This window comes from Cydia strobilella, chromosome Z (genome assembly GCF_947568885.1).
Source record: "Cydia strobilella chromosome Z, ilCydStro3.1, whole genome shotgun sequence".
In the NCBI taxonomy this organism is placed as follows: domain Eukaryota; kingdom Metazoa; phylum Arthropoda; class Insecta; order Lepidoptera; family Tortricidae; genus Cydia; species Cydia strobilella.
In genome coordinates this window covers 60667090-60681788 of record NC_086068.1, presented here as the reverse complement: position 1 = coordinate 60681788, position 14699 = coordinate 60667090, and the positions used below count along the sequence as shown (strand labels likewise).

The window sequence follows — 14699 nt, the reverse complement described above, 5'->3', positions numbered from 1 at the left end:
TTATATATATATAGGTACAATTCACTTAATGAGCTAAGGATAATATAGAATTAGATAAATAAAGATTAACATGTCAATTTGCATAAAGGTGGATCATATTTTTTAAAATGTTCATATTTTATATAAGTAAAAGATAAAATAATTATAATTAATATTCAGCTCTCATCTTTCACATTAATAAACTCATTTATGGAGTAATAGGCCTTCCGAATCAGTAAGTTAACAGCAGCTAAAGTAACTATATCGCCTGGAAAAATTCTCATGGCAATCATTTAATTTGAGCATATTATGCACACAAATTAGCAGGCACTTCATTATTTCCACCCCGCTTTTCACTTTCTTAAGGGATGATTTTCAGGATAAAAACTACCAAATAAAAGCTAGTGACAAGACTATTTCAAAAATATATGTAAACAGGTCCACTACTTTTTTTAATTTTTGGTTAATTATTTTTTAACATTATATAGAGGATATTCACAGTCACTTGGTATGTATTTTGGAATAATCCATTCAGTCATTTTAAAAAATTTCAATTTAGAGCATTTCAAAGTCAACTGTGGATTGTGAAATTTTTGAACGTTTTCTAATAATTTGTTAGACCAAGTAGTGAAAATGTTACAGTATGTTATATATTTGTGATCTACTCACAAAGCCCTTTCATTTGGTACCCCACATGGTGTGTTTAAAAGAAAAAAGTAAAAAACTTTGTACTGCCGACTTTATGACGTCACAGCAACTACCCCCACCACTTTCGCCCTTGTCATCTCATATATTTATGTACAGGACATCACACTGAATGCACTGATACCAAATAAAAATGTCCGAGACGACGTGAGCGAAAATCGATCTGTGCCGTCACGTTCACTTATCGTTTTGTTAGGAGGAGTCCCTTTGCTTGACATAATTATTGAAAGTCATAATGTAATGATTGTCACATTATCATTAGTCATAATTCTTAAACCGTTAACTTTTCAGGATTTTCTTCAGGTTATCCTATAGATAGGTTAGGTTAGGTTAGTTTTATGGCAATCCTGAAAAGTTACGCGTTTCTGAGAAAAACCAAATTATGACTAACGAAAATGTGGACAAACAATACATTATACGTAAACGAAATTAATAACTAGCTTAAATCTAAAATAGGCCCTTGAGGCATTGTACCAAAGATGCTGGCGGCATTTCCCCGCTGTATCGCAATGCTGATACGTTGTGCGAGAAAGCCACCAGCTCTTCGGTCACCAGTTACGTCAACCAGACGCTTCGTGATTTCTGCAAACAACTTATGCGCGCTGGGACCCCATGGACCTAGAGTTTCAACTTCAAATGGAACGAAATGATACTCTCTACCGAGGCTCTTATATTTATTACGTTTTAAAATTTCGGCGCTTTCCGCCGCTCCGCCCGCTTTTACATTAGTCCGTTGGAGGTGGGACGGTGCCAGTGTGTCTACGCAGGTAGCATCCCACACCAACATCCGTCCCAAGCCTCAAGGGCCTATTTTAGATTTAAGCTAGTTATTAATTTCGTTTACGTAGTGTAATTATCTATGTGTCATTTTTCGCTGTTTGTTTTCCATTATCAATAAATACATTATGACTTAAAACTATATGGGAAACAATATAAACCCTTGTTAGGAGCGTTTCGGAAGTGAAGTACGACTGTCGGACTTTGACTATCATTTCTGACTTTTGTATTACTTTAATGCAGTGGGTCCCATATAGAGATTTGATCCCAAAAACAAACATGATCGATGGATACCATTGATAAAAATTTGTCATCTAGTCTAGGTTGAGAGTCTTACTTTCCGCGCGCTAATTCCGTGCACGGCTGAGGAATGGTAGGAATGTTGGGCGTCATGACCGAGTGGTGTCATTTTGTACGTACGGGCGCGGCGCACACCCCCCCACTTCCTCGACCTCCGAATGCACGGAATTGGCGCGCGGACAGTAGGTTAACGAGCCAACATTGAAAACCGACCTTTATTTCCAGAATGGTAAAGTGCACGCTGTTCAACAAGTTCGGCTCCTCGGGCGAGGTGGAGAGACACGACGCCCTCTGCATCCTGCCCCTCAACGTCGTCAACGAGAAGATCTACGTCTTCCTCTGGTTCTGGTTCGTGATCCTCGGCATCCTCACCTTCATCACACTCCTCTACCGCGTCGTGATCATCTTCTCCCCGCGAATGAGGGTCTACATGATGCGCATGCGCTTCAGACTCGTCCGGCGGGACAACGTCGACACTATCGTCCGCAGATCCAAGATGGGAGACTGGTATCTACTGTACATCCTTGGAGAGAACTTGGACTCTGTCATTTTCAGGGATATCATGAACGAGTTTGCTAACAAGCTTAACCATAACTATCAGCATCATATCCACGGCGTTCCTGACGCGTGACAACCGTTACCAGGGTGGGTATTCCACACCTGACTAACGTCGCTACAGAGGGACATGGAGCCCCCAGAGCCCCAAGAGCCCCCTGTATAAACTGACTTTGAAGTGCAAAGTGAAAGTGATCTCACGGTACTGGCCTAATAGTGTAGTGACTAGGACCCTACAGCATACCGTCTTCGGATCATTCGCCGTCGTACTTAGTTCACGAAAATATGATTTAATGGTAGTCGGATCTTGAGGATCCTCAATGTTGCCGACTCAAAATTCTACCACGAACGTGCGGTAGGAGTAACAAGGACAGTTGTATACGTGTGTGACGCGGGAAAGTGTCAGTTCGTATCGGCAGCACGTTCAATTACTCGATGGGTGTAGTATTTTTGAGTACGGATGAAAATGTTGAACGCTTTAGTTCTGTAATGATAAACTTCTTTTCTCTGAATATGATCAGCCGGTCTAGGCAAGGTGACAATCGATATAGCTTCGATAACGAAACGCTTTGTGTCTCTCTATCACTCTTCCATATTAGTGCGACAGTGAGCTTAAGCAATTGGCATGTTGGCTACGCGGCCAGGTTCTAAATCAACTTTTTCATGAGTCGACCTCGCGGACCTTACCGCATGGACCATAGCGCTGTCGCCAATCGTTACTAAAAAGCAGTTACTTAATTTAAAATATGCCCAAAGCCATTCCTCTAAATGTGGTATTTTCTATAAAAAGGGACCTTATTGTCGATGGCGCTTACGCCATTATAAACGATGCTCCGATATAAATACAATGCCGCGCGACGCTGTGCGGCGTAAGCGCCATCGACAATAAGGTCCCTTTTCATAGAAAATGACCCCAATAAGGAAATCTTTTACATAAAGATAGCTGTGTTTTAGTAAAGGGACCTTTAACTAAGCTTTTTTTGTATCATAGCTACTCTTAAGCACTTTTCAAGCTTCTTTACAGACCAAGGAAAGCAATAATTAAAATATTCAATATGTAGTTATTTAGTTCGGATTATTAAAGTAGATTCTTTTACAACGAGGCTAAGTCCGGTGTATATACACGGCATGCCGCGATTTCCCCTTTTGGGCGGCAAAGCCGAATGTTTCTATCGATAAATTATAGTAAAGGCCGTAGGGGAGGGAACAACATCTGCTTTATTACTTTATGTATAACTTTATTACCTTTGTCGCTTTATTTTATAAATGGACCGCCTTTTAAAGCCTGAATTTAATGGTCAGCTTGAGTCGCTTTAGCGCACTGGAATTTTACTTTACCGCCATTTACTTCCACAGATCTAATAACAATTAGTTTCTCTTAAGGCCGTTCCATCGGTTTGCCGCTGTCTTTGTCACATTTCGCAAGAAAGAACGGGAAAGAACATATTCGCCAAGTGTCAATTTTGATCGAATTTTGTCGGTTTTTATTTATTTTAAAAACGTTACCTTACAATATCGAAATTCTAAAGCTATGAAATTACTATTTACGTTAAGATTGTTTTTTCTTCTTTTTTTTGTTTATAGTATCACATGATAAATAACCGAGTAAAGTAGGATTAAAAGTCCGAGTTAGAGGTTACTTTGGGAATTAATTGTATCGAGCGAAGTGTCATAATTCGTGTATCGGAAGCTATGTTGTTAAAGATAATATAGTCAAGAACTACATATATTTTTTCCACGTCTATGAATATCAACGCCTCTTAGAAAAACATGATCATATAAGGAGATTTTTCGCCTTCTGGCTCAGGGAACCGCCTTAATGATTCAGTTCAGTTGGTGCTAAAGTCTTTCAAGCCATACCAAATAACCAATAACAATAACGTAACACACACACACACAAAATATTAAAAGAATAAACCGATTGGTTCCATAGTGAAACGCGACTAAGAAAAAAATATATAATATTTTTTTCTCCTACTCATAGATATTTTTTTGCGGTTTTCGGGTATATAGTTCAACTGCTGTAGATGTATAAATTATAAAAAAATATAATATCACAAAAATCTAAGGACCGTGATATTTTTTTAATAATTTATATACCCGAAAATCGCTCAAAAATATCTATGAAAAAAATATTAGATTTTTTACTTATTCCCGTTTTGCTACGGATCCACTTGGTTTTTCCTTTCAATGTTTTGTGTGTTACGTGTAGTAGTTGTGAGTAAATTATATAAAAAAATCAAGTCAAAATAGCTCAAGGGCAGATATTGTTTCCTTATCCAGCTACGGCCTTTGGTATTGGTTATTTGGCATGGCTTGAAAGACTTTAGCACCAACTGAACTGAATCACAGAGAAACTAATTGTTATTAGGTCTGTGTAAGTAAATGTCGGTAAAGTAATATTCCAGTGCGCTAAAGCGATTCAAGCTGACCACTAAATTCAGGCTTAACCTTTTGGACGCCAAGAGCCACTAAATAGGCCGCGTGCTGTCGTGCCTGCCGCGCCAGTGACCACTAAAGTGGTCATGACGAACGTTGTCAAAGCAATTGTCCTGCTGACAGATAAGGTTTATATTCGTTATTCACTAGTCGAGATATTGGCGTGAAGGCCACGTCTTGACGCTTGAGGAAAAGCGCTCAAAAGGCGGTTCCCTGAGCCAGAAGGCGAAAAATCTCCTTATATGATCCTGTTTTTCTAAGAGGCGTTGATATAAGTAGACGTGGAAAAAATATATGTAGTTCTTGACTATATTACCCTTAATATCATAGCTTCCGATACACGAATTATGACACTTCGCTCGATACAATTAATTCCCAAAGTAACCTCTAACTCGGACTTTTAATCCAACTTTACTCGGTTATTTATTATGTGATACTATAAACAAAAAAAGAAGAAAAAACAATCTTAACTTAAATAGTAATTTCATAGCTTTCGAATTTCGATATTGTAGGGTAACGTTTTTAAAATAAATTAAAATCGACAAAATTCGATCAAAATTGACACTTGGCGCGCATGATCTTTCCCGTTCTTTCTTGCGAAATGTGACAGAGACAGCGGCAAACCGATGGAACTGCCTTAAAAGGCGGTCCATTCATAAAATAAAGTGACATAAGTAATAAAGTCTACCGTCTCCAATTCTCCCTCAATTGCTCAAAGGTTAACTGGAAAAGATCCCTTAAATAGATGAGTTCGCCTTTGTACTAATGATGTGTTTTTTCCTGTTATGTTTTCTTTTGTATACAATAAAGTGTTTTACTACTACTAAGTACAACTTGGCGTAATCTAACGCTGTATCTTACGTAGACGAACACTCGCGAACGCGAAGCGGCGCGGCGCGGCGGGCCCAAGTCCGCGTTCGCAACGAGATCGCCCACGTAGGACACTCTAGATAGGTATCAAAGGATTGATTCACCCCGCTCCGCACCGCACCGCACCGCACCGCGCCGCGCCGCTTCGCGTAATAGGACCGCATGAAAAGCAATGAATCCTCAAACATAAGGGAAATTACTAGGAAGAGCTTTGTAGTTGACCCCAAAGTCTTCAATGCACTGATTGACGGGATTTTGTCTCGCTGTAGAACATTAGATTTGACGTCCTGGACGAAAATGGAGCAAAAGACAAAAAAGAACAGTATGGTGCTGCTTTGGACTTTTTGAAATATTAGAGATTAGACTATAAAAATAATCCATTTAAATTTAAGGACCAGTCCACCCAAATGTCGCTTACGGACGGAACTGAGATAGGTACTAAAAACTATTTTCGGTTCCTAATAAAAATGGATAACCAAATATCTACTTCCTAACATTCTCAGTAAAATTGAAAACGAAGCGTAAGCGACATCGGCGGAATTCCCTTTAGACCATAGTTAGTTAATTAGTTGGATTTAGTCATAACATAGGGTTTACCGGATATCTGCATGTTCATTATTCATTAGTAATTGTTCAAATATATTAACTTAGTATAGTAATTCAATCAATTATATAAACAAACCTTAATAAAATCTTGATAACCATCCAAACCAAAGAATATACAGTCTGGCATAAAAGAGTAGAAATTAAAAAGTGGCAACACTAGTGTCCCGTTTTTCTCAGATTGATTTGAAAGGGACGACAATACAGTGTTGCCACTTTATAATTTCTACTCTTGTTTGTCAGACTTTAGAATGTGCCAAAAAGTCCAAATAACATCAATATAGAAACTACACTTTTAAGCAATCAATACAGGCTCATTATTGTGTATAACACCTGTATTTATTGCGAAACTTTATTAGATTTAAAGGTAATATATATAAAAGCTTATAAACATGACTAGCCATAGATTAGAATTGAATCGAAGCTTTGCCCTCTTGTGGTTACAAAAATCTTGTAATGAATGGCGTATAATATAAAAAATAACTATAAATTATTAGCAAACGTCAGACCTGCCTATCTTTTTAGGGTTCCGTGCCAAAAAGGTACCTTCAAAATGTCAGGAGAAAAAATGAAAAAGTCCCGTTTTGTTAAAATAATGCTCGAATCGTGGTTTTAATGAGATCTGGACAGCATTTCAGGAATTTTGTTTAAAATAATAATGGTATGTAACGACTTTAATCGTTGACCCATGTTGGTTTAGGTGCATTGGTTTGTTACGATAAAGAACAACCAAATTGACTCAAAATTAGTAGCGTAAAATGTGCTTACTTTGCTCGCCACTGGGGTAATAGTGCTCCAAGTTTTTTTTTTATATATGAGAACTATATCGCAACCTCAGTTAAGTGCTTACTTGTGGTAAAGATAGATATAACTCCGTAATAGATGGATACAGTATAAGGAAAAAACGTTCCTCGAAAATCACGAAAATTTGATTCTCGATCAGATGGCGCCACTAGTTTTGGCCTACTCTCGTATAGAGGGCGTTGACGGTTTCGTTTGTTATTTATAATTTTAACGCATATCAGTGAAAGAACATGGGTCAAAATCATATAAAAATAATTAATGCAAATAAAAAAATGATATATCCATATTTAAATACATTTTAACGTATTTTTATAAATCTTCGTTTTTAGTTTTAAAGTATGTCGATAGATGGCAGTGAATTTACAGTGGTTACAAAATTTACTATATCAGTACCGCTCTATCTTATTATATCCTCTTTGCTTGTGGTGATGGTCTACTTTAAATCGGCATATAACAATACATACCCACCAAAATACTTTTTATAAAAAATAAATTAAAACACTGATTTAATTTTTCACGATTTTTACTCATTATTATTTACAACGACGGGACTTAATCGCGTAAAATAAGTATTAAACCCACCTCCGACGTTTCGAGGACGGCGTTGTCCCCGTGGTCTCGGCGAAGACTTCTCCGAGATCACGGATAATAAATAAATTAAATTTTGAATTTTGGAGCAAATTAGTCATATTTTACAGTCCAAGTGCGAAAAATAGGAAATTCGAAACGAGCGATAAATTAAAACACAAGTTGCGAATTACCTATTCGCACATATATATATCGTACGTTTTACAGTACATATGGCCGTTTAAATTGTCAACATAGTTACGTTATGTGCTTATTATCGCTCTAGTGCTGTAAAGTAGCACCATATGTACTGTAAAGTCCGTAACCGTACAGTTTAAACATAACTTTATAGTCCAGTTTAGTGCATATGCATATTCAGAGGGCCTACCGCGAACACCGTAGTTTGCAAATTGCGGGCATCTTTCACTGTCCCGCTAATTACGTCTTAATTGGAGTAAATATATTAATGTCTTAGATATAGATAACATAATATTTAATAGTCTCACGTAAACGTTTTGATGTTAAACTGTAAGTTTATATCGAAATAAATATGAAATAAAAAGAGAAAGCTGCCCGCAACCTGCTAATTTCGACGTCATGCTCTCTGGCTACATTGTGTATTGGCATTTTTAGGGTTCCGTACCCAAAGGGTGAAAACGGGACCCTATTACTAAGACTCCACTGTCCGTCTGTCCGTCTGTCCCCAGGCTGTATCTCATGAACCGTGGTAGCTAGACATTTGAATTTTTCACAGTTGATGTATTTCTGTTGCCGCTATAACAAATACTAAAAAGTACGGAACCCTCGGTGCGGGAGTCCGACTCGCACTTGGCCGGTTTTTATTATATGGGGAATTAGCAGTGGCGGATCCAATTCGGTCCTTACGGTAAGCGACAATGTGGTATCTTTTGATTGAAAACGTCACATTTGGCTTTTACTCCCACACTAGAGGTAAATGTTTTTAAAAGTAGAATTAAGTAGGTACAAATTGTGTACTAATTACCAGCGGCGGATTTGCAGTCGTGTCCACCCTAGTACTCCTTGTAGTAACTACTAACCGCCCCTTTCTCATCATATCTTCATCATATAGACTGCCGCCTTGCTGTCGCCCTAGGTCTTACTGGGCCAGTGTTAGGCCTGAGTGGACGCACGCTCGGCTCGGCGTGCAGCGTGTCGTTGGGCTCACAAGTGATGTGAGCAGCGAGCACTAAGACCGCTCCTATACGATTGCATTTGCACGCCGCACGCCTCGCCCCAACGCACACCCAACTCGACCGTCCACTCAGGCCTTACACTGGCCCAAGGCGGCAGCAAGGCGGCAGTCTATATGATGAAGATATGATGAGAAAGGGGCGGTTAGTAGTTACTACAGGGACACGACTGCAAAACCACCGCTGGTAATTAGTACACAATTGGTACCTACTTATTTCTTCTTTTAAAAACATTTACCTCTAATGTGGGAGTAAAAGCCAAATGTGACGTTTTCAATCAAAAGATACCACATTATCGCTTACCGTAAGGACCGAATTGGATTGTATCTATACGGATAACCTGTCAGAGCATGTACGGCAAGCGACGATGTGGTACCTTTTGATTGAAAACGGCACAAATGTAGTTGGGGTTGCTGTAAGCGAACCCTACCAAATTCCAGCATACGAGAGACAACGAAGCTTGAAAAATTAGCACTTAATTTTATTCTCAAATAAGTAAATATGCTCTAGTTTAATACTTTACTTATTTTACTCCCGAACTAAAGAGCTGTTTTTAGGGTTCCGTACCCAAAGGGTAAAAACGGGACCCTATTACTTTTTTTTACGAAAGCGACTGCCAATCTGACCTTCCAACCCTGAGGGGAACTAGGCCTTGTCGGGATTAGTCCGGTTTCCTCACGATGTTTTTCTTCACATTTACTGCGCAAACGACAGAGGAAAATGTTTTTAGGGTTCCGTACCCAAAGGGTAAAAACGGGACCCTATTACTAAGACTCCGCTGTCCGTCTGTCCCAGGCTGTATCTCATGAACCGTGATAGCTAGACAGTTGAAATTTTCACAGATGATGTATTTCTGTTGCCGCTATAACAACAAATACTTAAAACAGAATAATATAAATATTTAAATGGGACTACCATACAACAAACGTGATTTTTTTGCCGTTTTTTTCCGTAATGGTACGGAACCCTAAGTGCGTGAGTCCGAGTCGCACTTGGCCGGTTTTTTTTGTTCAAGTGAGTAGAAATTAATATAGTACTAAGCCAAAACTCAATGTGGGGTTGCCAGAGAGTATGACGTTGTTTTCGAGCACCTATATTTACTTAACTATATATTTACTTAGCGGCTTCACTCACGTATTTTTAGTCACTCGCGCGACATGTTTCGGAGAGCCTAGGTCTCCATTTTCAAGCACTAACAGTGCCTAAGTGAGCAGCGGAAACCGCTAAGTTAGTTAAGTTAATATGTCTCACAATAGTTTAAATTCGATCATCTATCTATATATTTGATTGCCAATGGATCTTAGCTATGTACGCTAACACCTTGATAATAGAGGCGTGTTCAGATATTTGTGAGCACCTTGGCCGCTCCGATATATCTGATGGCGACTACCACAAGAGCGCGAAGTACCGTCGACCCTAGATCACTTCGGGAGATGTTCTTAGCACTGCCAATTTTAAATAATTTATGACAGTTAAATAAGTAATTATAATATCAGGATGTAATAATTATATGTATCTACTTTTATCCCCGCACTGTACTTACGAGGAATTTTCAAATGTCGCATACTTAAATACAGATAAAATATGTATTAAACAGATTTCAATCAAATATTCTATTTTTTTATTCTTTTCCTTCAAAAAACTTTTCCCTTTCCGTCATAGATCCCCCTCCCCTCCAAAGATGAATTTTGGGCTCATTAACGATGATGATGACTGGACATAATAGAGGGCTTCATTTTAAGTGGCCCCGTCCTAACACATTCGCGGGCACGAATGCTATAGCATTCGCGTAGTTTTTAGGGTTCCGTACCCAAAGGGTAAAAACGGGACCCTATTACTAAGACTCCGCTGTCCATCTGTCCGAACCGTGATGGCTAGAGTTGAAATTTTCACAGATGATGTATTTCTGTTGCCGCTATAACAACAAATACTAAAAAGTACGGAACCCTCGGTGCGCGAGTCCGACTCGCACTTGGCCGGTTTTTAGGGTTCCGTACCCAAAGGGTAAAAACGGGACCCTATTACTAAGACTCCGCTGTCCGTCTGTCCGTCTATCCGTCCGTCTGTCCGTCTGTCCGTCTGTCTGTCTGTCACCAGGCTATATCTAATGAACCGTGATAGCTAGACAGTTGAAATGTTCACAGATGATGTATTTCTGTTGCCGCTATAACAACAAATACTAAAAAGTACGGAACCCTCGGTGCGCGAGTCCGACTCGCACTTGGCCGGTTTTTAGGGTTCCGTACCCAAAGGGTAAAAACGGGACCCTGTTACTAAGACTCCGCTGTCCGTCTGTCCGTCTATCCGTCCGTCTGTCCGTCTGTCTGTCTGTCACCAGGCTATATCTAATGAACCGTGATAGCTAGACAGTTGAAATGTTCACAGATGATGTATTTCTGTTGCCGCTATAACAACAAATACTAAAAAGTACGGAACCCTTGGTGCGCGAGTCCGTCTCGCACTTGGCCGGTTTTTTTTATGTGATAAAAAAAACATTAACTATGAAACAAATATTTGAGATAAACACACAACCTAACTGTCTCTTTAGCCCAATGGTTGACTGGTAGAGAATGTCTCAAGGCGTTAAGTCCGCCATTTGTATTCTTTTTGTGTTAATTTGTGCAATAAAGTTTAAATAAATAAATAAATGCCCTAGGATTCGAACCCGGGACCTCTGCTTCATAGGCAAGGTATATGCCGACCAAAGATATTACCTATAACTTCGTAATAGATGGATACAGTCTAAGGAAAAAACGTGCCTCGAAAATCAAGAAAATTTGACTCTCGATCAGAGGGCGCTACTAGCTTTGGCCTACTGTCGTATAGATGGCGTTGACGGTTTCGTTTGTTATTTAACAATTTTTACGCATATCAGTGAAAGAACATGGGTCAAAATCATAAAAATAATTAATGCAAATAAAAAAAGTCATTTATCCATATTTAAATACATTTTATCGTATTTTTATAAATCTTCATTTTTAGTTTTAAAGTGTGTCGATAGATGGCAGTGAATTTACTGTGGTTACAAAATTTACTATGACAGTACCGCTCTAGTATAAGTTACTCTATGATGCCGACTAATAGGCGAGGAGGCGGTTATATTTGACGTTTTGAATCAAAAGGTACCACATTGCCGCTTACCGTAATGACCGAATTGGATTGTATCTTTATACGAATAACCTGTCAGTTATGGCAAGCGACAATGTGGTACCTTTTGATTCAAAACGGCACATATTATAGGTAGGTAAAGTTTGACCCATATGTCTGTTAGAAAACATTTTTTTATTTTTTTCAAGTGAAGTTTTCTCAAACATACGTGGGGATTTTATCATTACATTCGTAAAGCCGCTCCAGACTACGCGGCGCGAAGCCGCGAACGCGAGTGTGGAGCCGATTTCGCTGATTAGCGAACTAGACTCCACACTCACGATTCGCGCACGAGTGTGGAGGGCACTTAATAAATTAATAACAGACCGCGAAACACTGTGTTGAGCGTTGAGCGCACTATCGCGAATTACAACCCATCGCTCTACAGTAATTTATTCTTTGGCCGCAGTAACTCCGATATTATTAGGAATTAAACGAACTTACCTGTAAGTGAAGTTCGATTCTAATTATATGAGCCGCACAAACTTCGAAATGATGTAATTAACTTGTAGTAGGCGCTATCAGCGTGCCTTTGATCATGACTTTTAGAGCAATAATTCAGAGTAAAAATAATTTTTTTTAACGAGAATTCACACTAGATCAGATTTCTGAACGTACACTTTCTACTTCCCGCCCATCGACCAGTCCGACCACATTTTTTTTTTTTTCAAGCCATTATTTTAACTTCCGTTTTACATTTTATACATCGTTATTTTCAAAAAAACGTTAAAAAAAGAAAACCGCCTTCAAAAAGAATGAAATAAAATATTATCCTTTTTTAAGTATATGTATAAGAAGTAAGTTACAAAGACGTTAGCGAATATGTAGCCTCAAACTCGTGGTAAGGCTACAGTTGCACTAAATCAAATGGTTGGTTTTCGGGAGGAAATGCTTGAGTTACTTTAGAAAACAACGAAATCACCATATACGTGCCTTTATAAATTGAGCGGTTCCCTCAATTTCTCATGGATTCTATCATCAGATTAGAACCAAAAATATTATGGGAACACCTCGGAGGTAACTTCTTTCAAGCAAAAAAAGAATTACTCAAATCGGACCACCCAGAGAAGTTCTGCTTGACCTATTGTGTTTCGACCAATGGTTTCTGGGGTTGGCAACTGTCAAAGGTTTGCAGAGATGGCGCCATCATAGCTTGCCCCTTTTTCTATGAGATTAGGCTTAAAGGGTTGGCATCCAGGGCATTAAAAAAACAAAAAATTGACACAATGGGGTTGGCAACTGTCAAAAGTTTGCAGAGATGGCGCCATCATAGCTTGCCCCTTTTTCTATGAGATTAGGCTTAAAGGGTTGGCATCCAGGGCATTAAAAAAACAAAAATTTGACACAATTCTAGGGATTGACAGGGCAAGCTATGCTGGCGCCATCTGCTACACACTTCGACCGGCCAACCCCATTCTAGGGAGTAGGGACTGACAGGGCAAGCTATGCTGGCGCCATCTGCTAATTATTTCGACCCTTTTCGACCGGCCAACCCCATTGTGACAGTTTCTAAATGATTATTCTACGAATTCTTATTCTCGGGAATTCGGTGGTTGCGAGCGGCACAAGATCGGTCGGAGTGGCGAGCCTTGGGGGAGGCCTATGTCCAGCAGTGGACGTCTATCGGCTGACATGATGATGATGATGATTCTACGAATAGTAAATATGCTCTGCGTATTGACTACTCTTGCAAACGACTTATGCGTAATGAGATTCTGCCAATCGTTACTCGGCCAAAGAACCCGTCGGCGAATCAATGTCGGCGAAACAAAAATCGGCGTAAATTAAATTTTAAAATAAAAATAATAAAAAATTATTCTAATTAATCCAAATTAAACTTGTATGCAAAATTTCATTTTATGGGTTCAGGAAAACTGCTTTAAAATTCAGTTTCAAGATTTGACCTAAATAAAAGTTGGAAAATTAATACATTGTGCAAGGAGGGGGATAAATGAAATATTGCAAACGGGGGTGCTATATTTTTACCCCCAGAGTAACGATGTTTCTCATTACACTTGCGAAGAAACTATTTTTACAGTACATATGGTGCTACTTTCTCGCACTAGTGCGTCAAATAGCACTTTTCGTGCATATGTCGAAAGTTTAAAGGGCCATATGTACTGTAAAACGTTGTACGATACACGTGCGAAAAGGTAATTCGAAACGAGTGGCGATAAATTAAAACACGACCGCAGGGAATTCCTCTTTTCCGCACTTGTATCGTAAATAACTATATTTTTCAAATTGTTTTCGTTCATACACCCGGGAGCGAAAGGGATTTGGTTTCCGTTTCCGGTTAAAGAACAGCTATTGATATATCAGTTTAATGCCTTAGTCCGTCTTTCGTTTCCATTAGAAACGGAAAGTTGAAATCCCAAAATGTCGACTTTCCCAGTTGAATTTTTTTTTGTTTCGCATAATGTTGAATTCTCATAATGTCTAATTATTTAAGTTGAATTCCTTGAATTATTACAAATTTATTTACATACAAGATATATACAGTGGTACTACGTAAACGAAATTAATAACTAGCTTAAATCTAAAATAGGCCCTTGAGGCATTGTACCAAGGATGCTGGCGGCATTTCCCCGCTGTATCGCAATGCTGATACGTTGTGCGAGAAAGCCGCCAGCTCTTCGGTCACCAGTTACGTCAACCAGACGCTTCGCGAATTCCTTGAATACATTTAGGGATTTCAACTATAACAATTCAACTTTCTGCTCCTAAATGGAAAAAACCGAC

General features: G+C 39.0%; 1 protein-coding gene across 4 annotated transcripts in view; it reads left to right on the top strand.

Annotated features, from left to right (window-relative positions):
- The window catches only part of LOC134754730 (innexin shaking-B-like), a 166007-nt gene extending 163397 nt beyond the window's left edge, over positions 1-2610 (top strand). For all 4 annotated transcript variants that reach the window (XM_063691074.1, XM_063691073.1, XM_063691070.1 and 1 more), the window contains one exon: positions 1987-2610. In XM_063691074.1, the coding sequence (XP_063547144.1) occupies positions 1987-2392 (406 nt within the window). In that variant the 3' untranslated portion in view covers positions 2393-2610. The remainder of the gene's footprint in view (positions 1-1986) is intronic.
- Positions 2611-14699: the final 12089 nt, after the last annotated feature.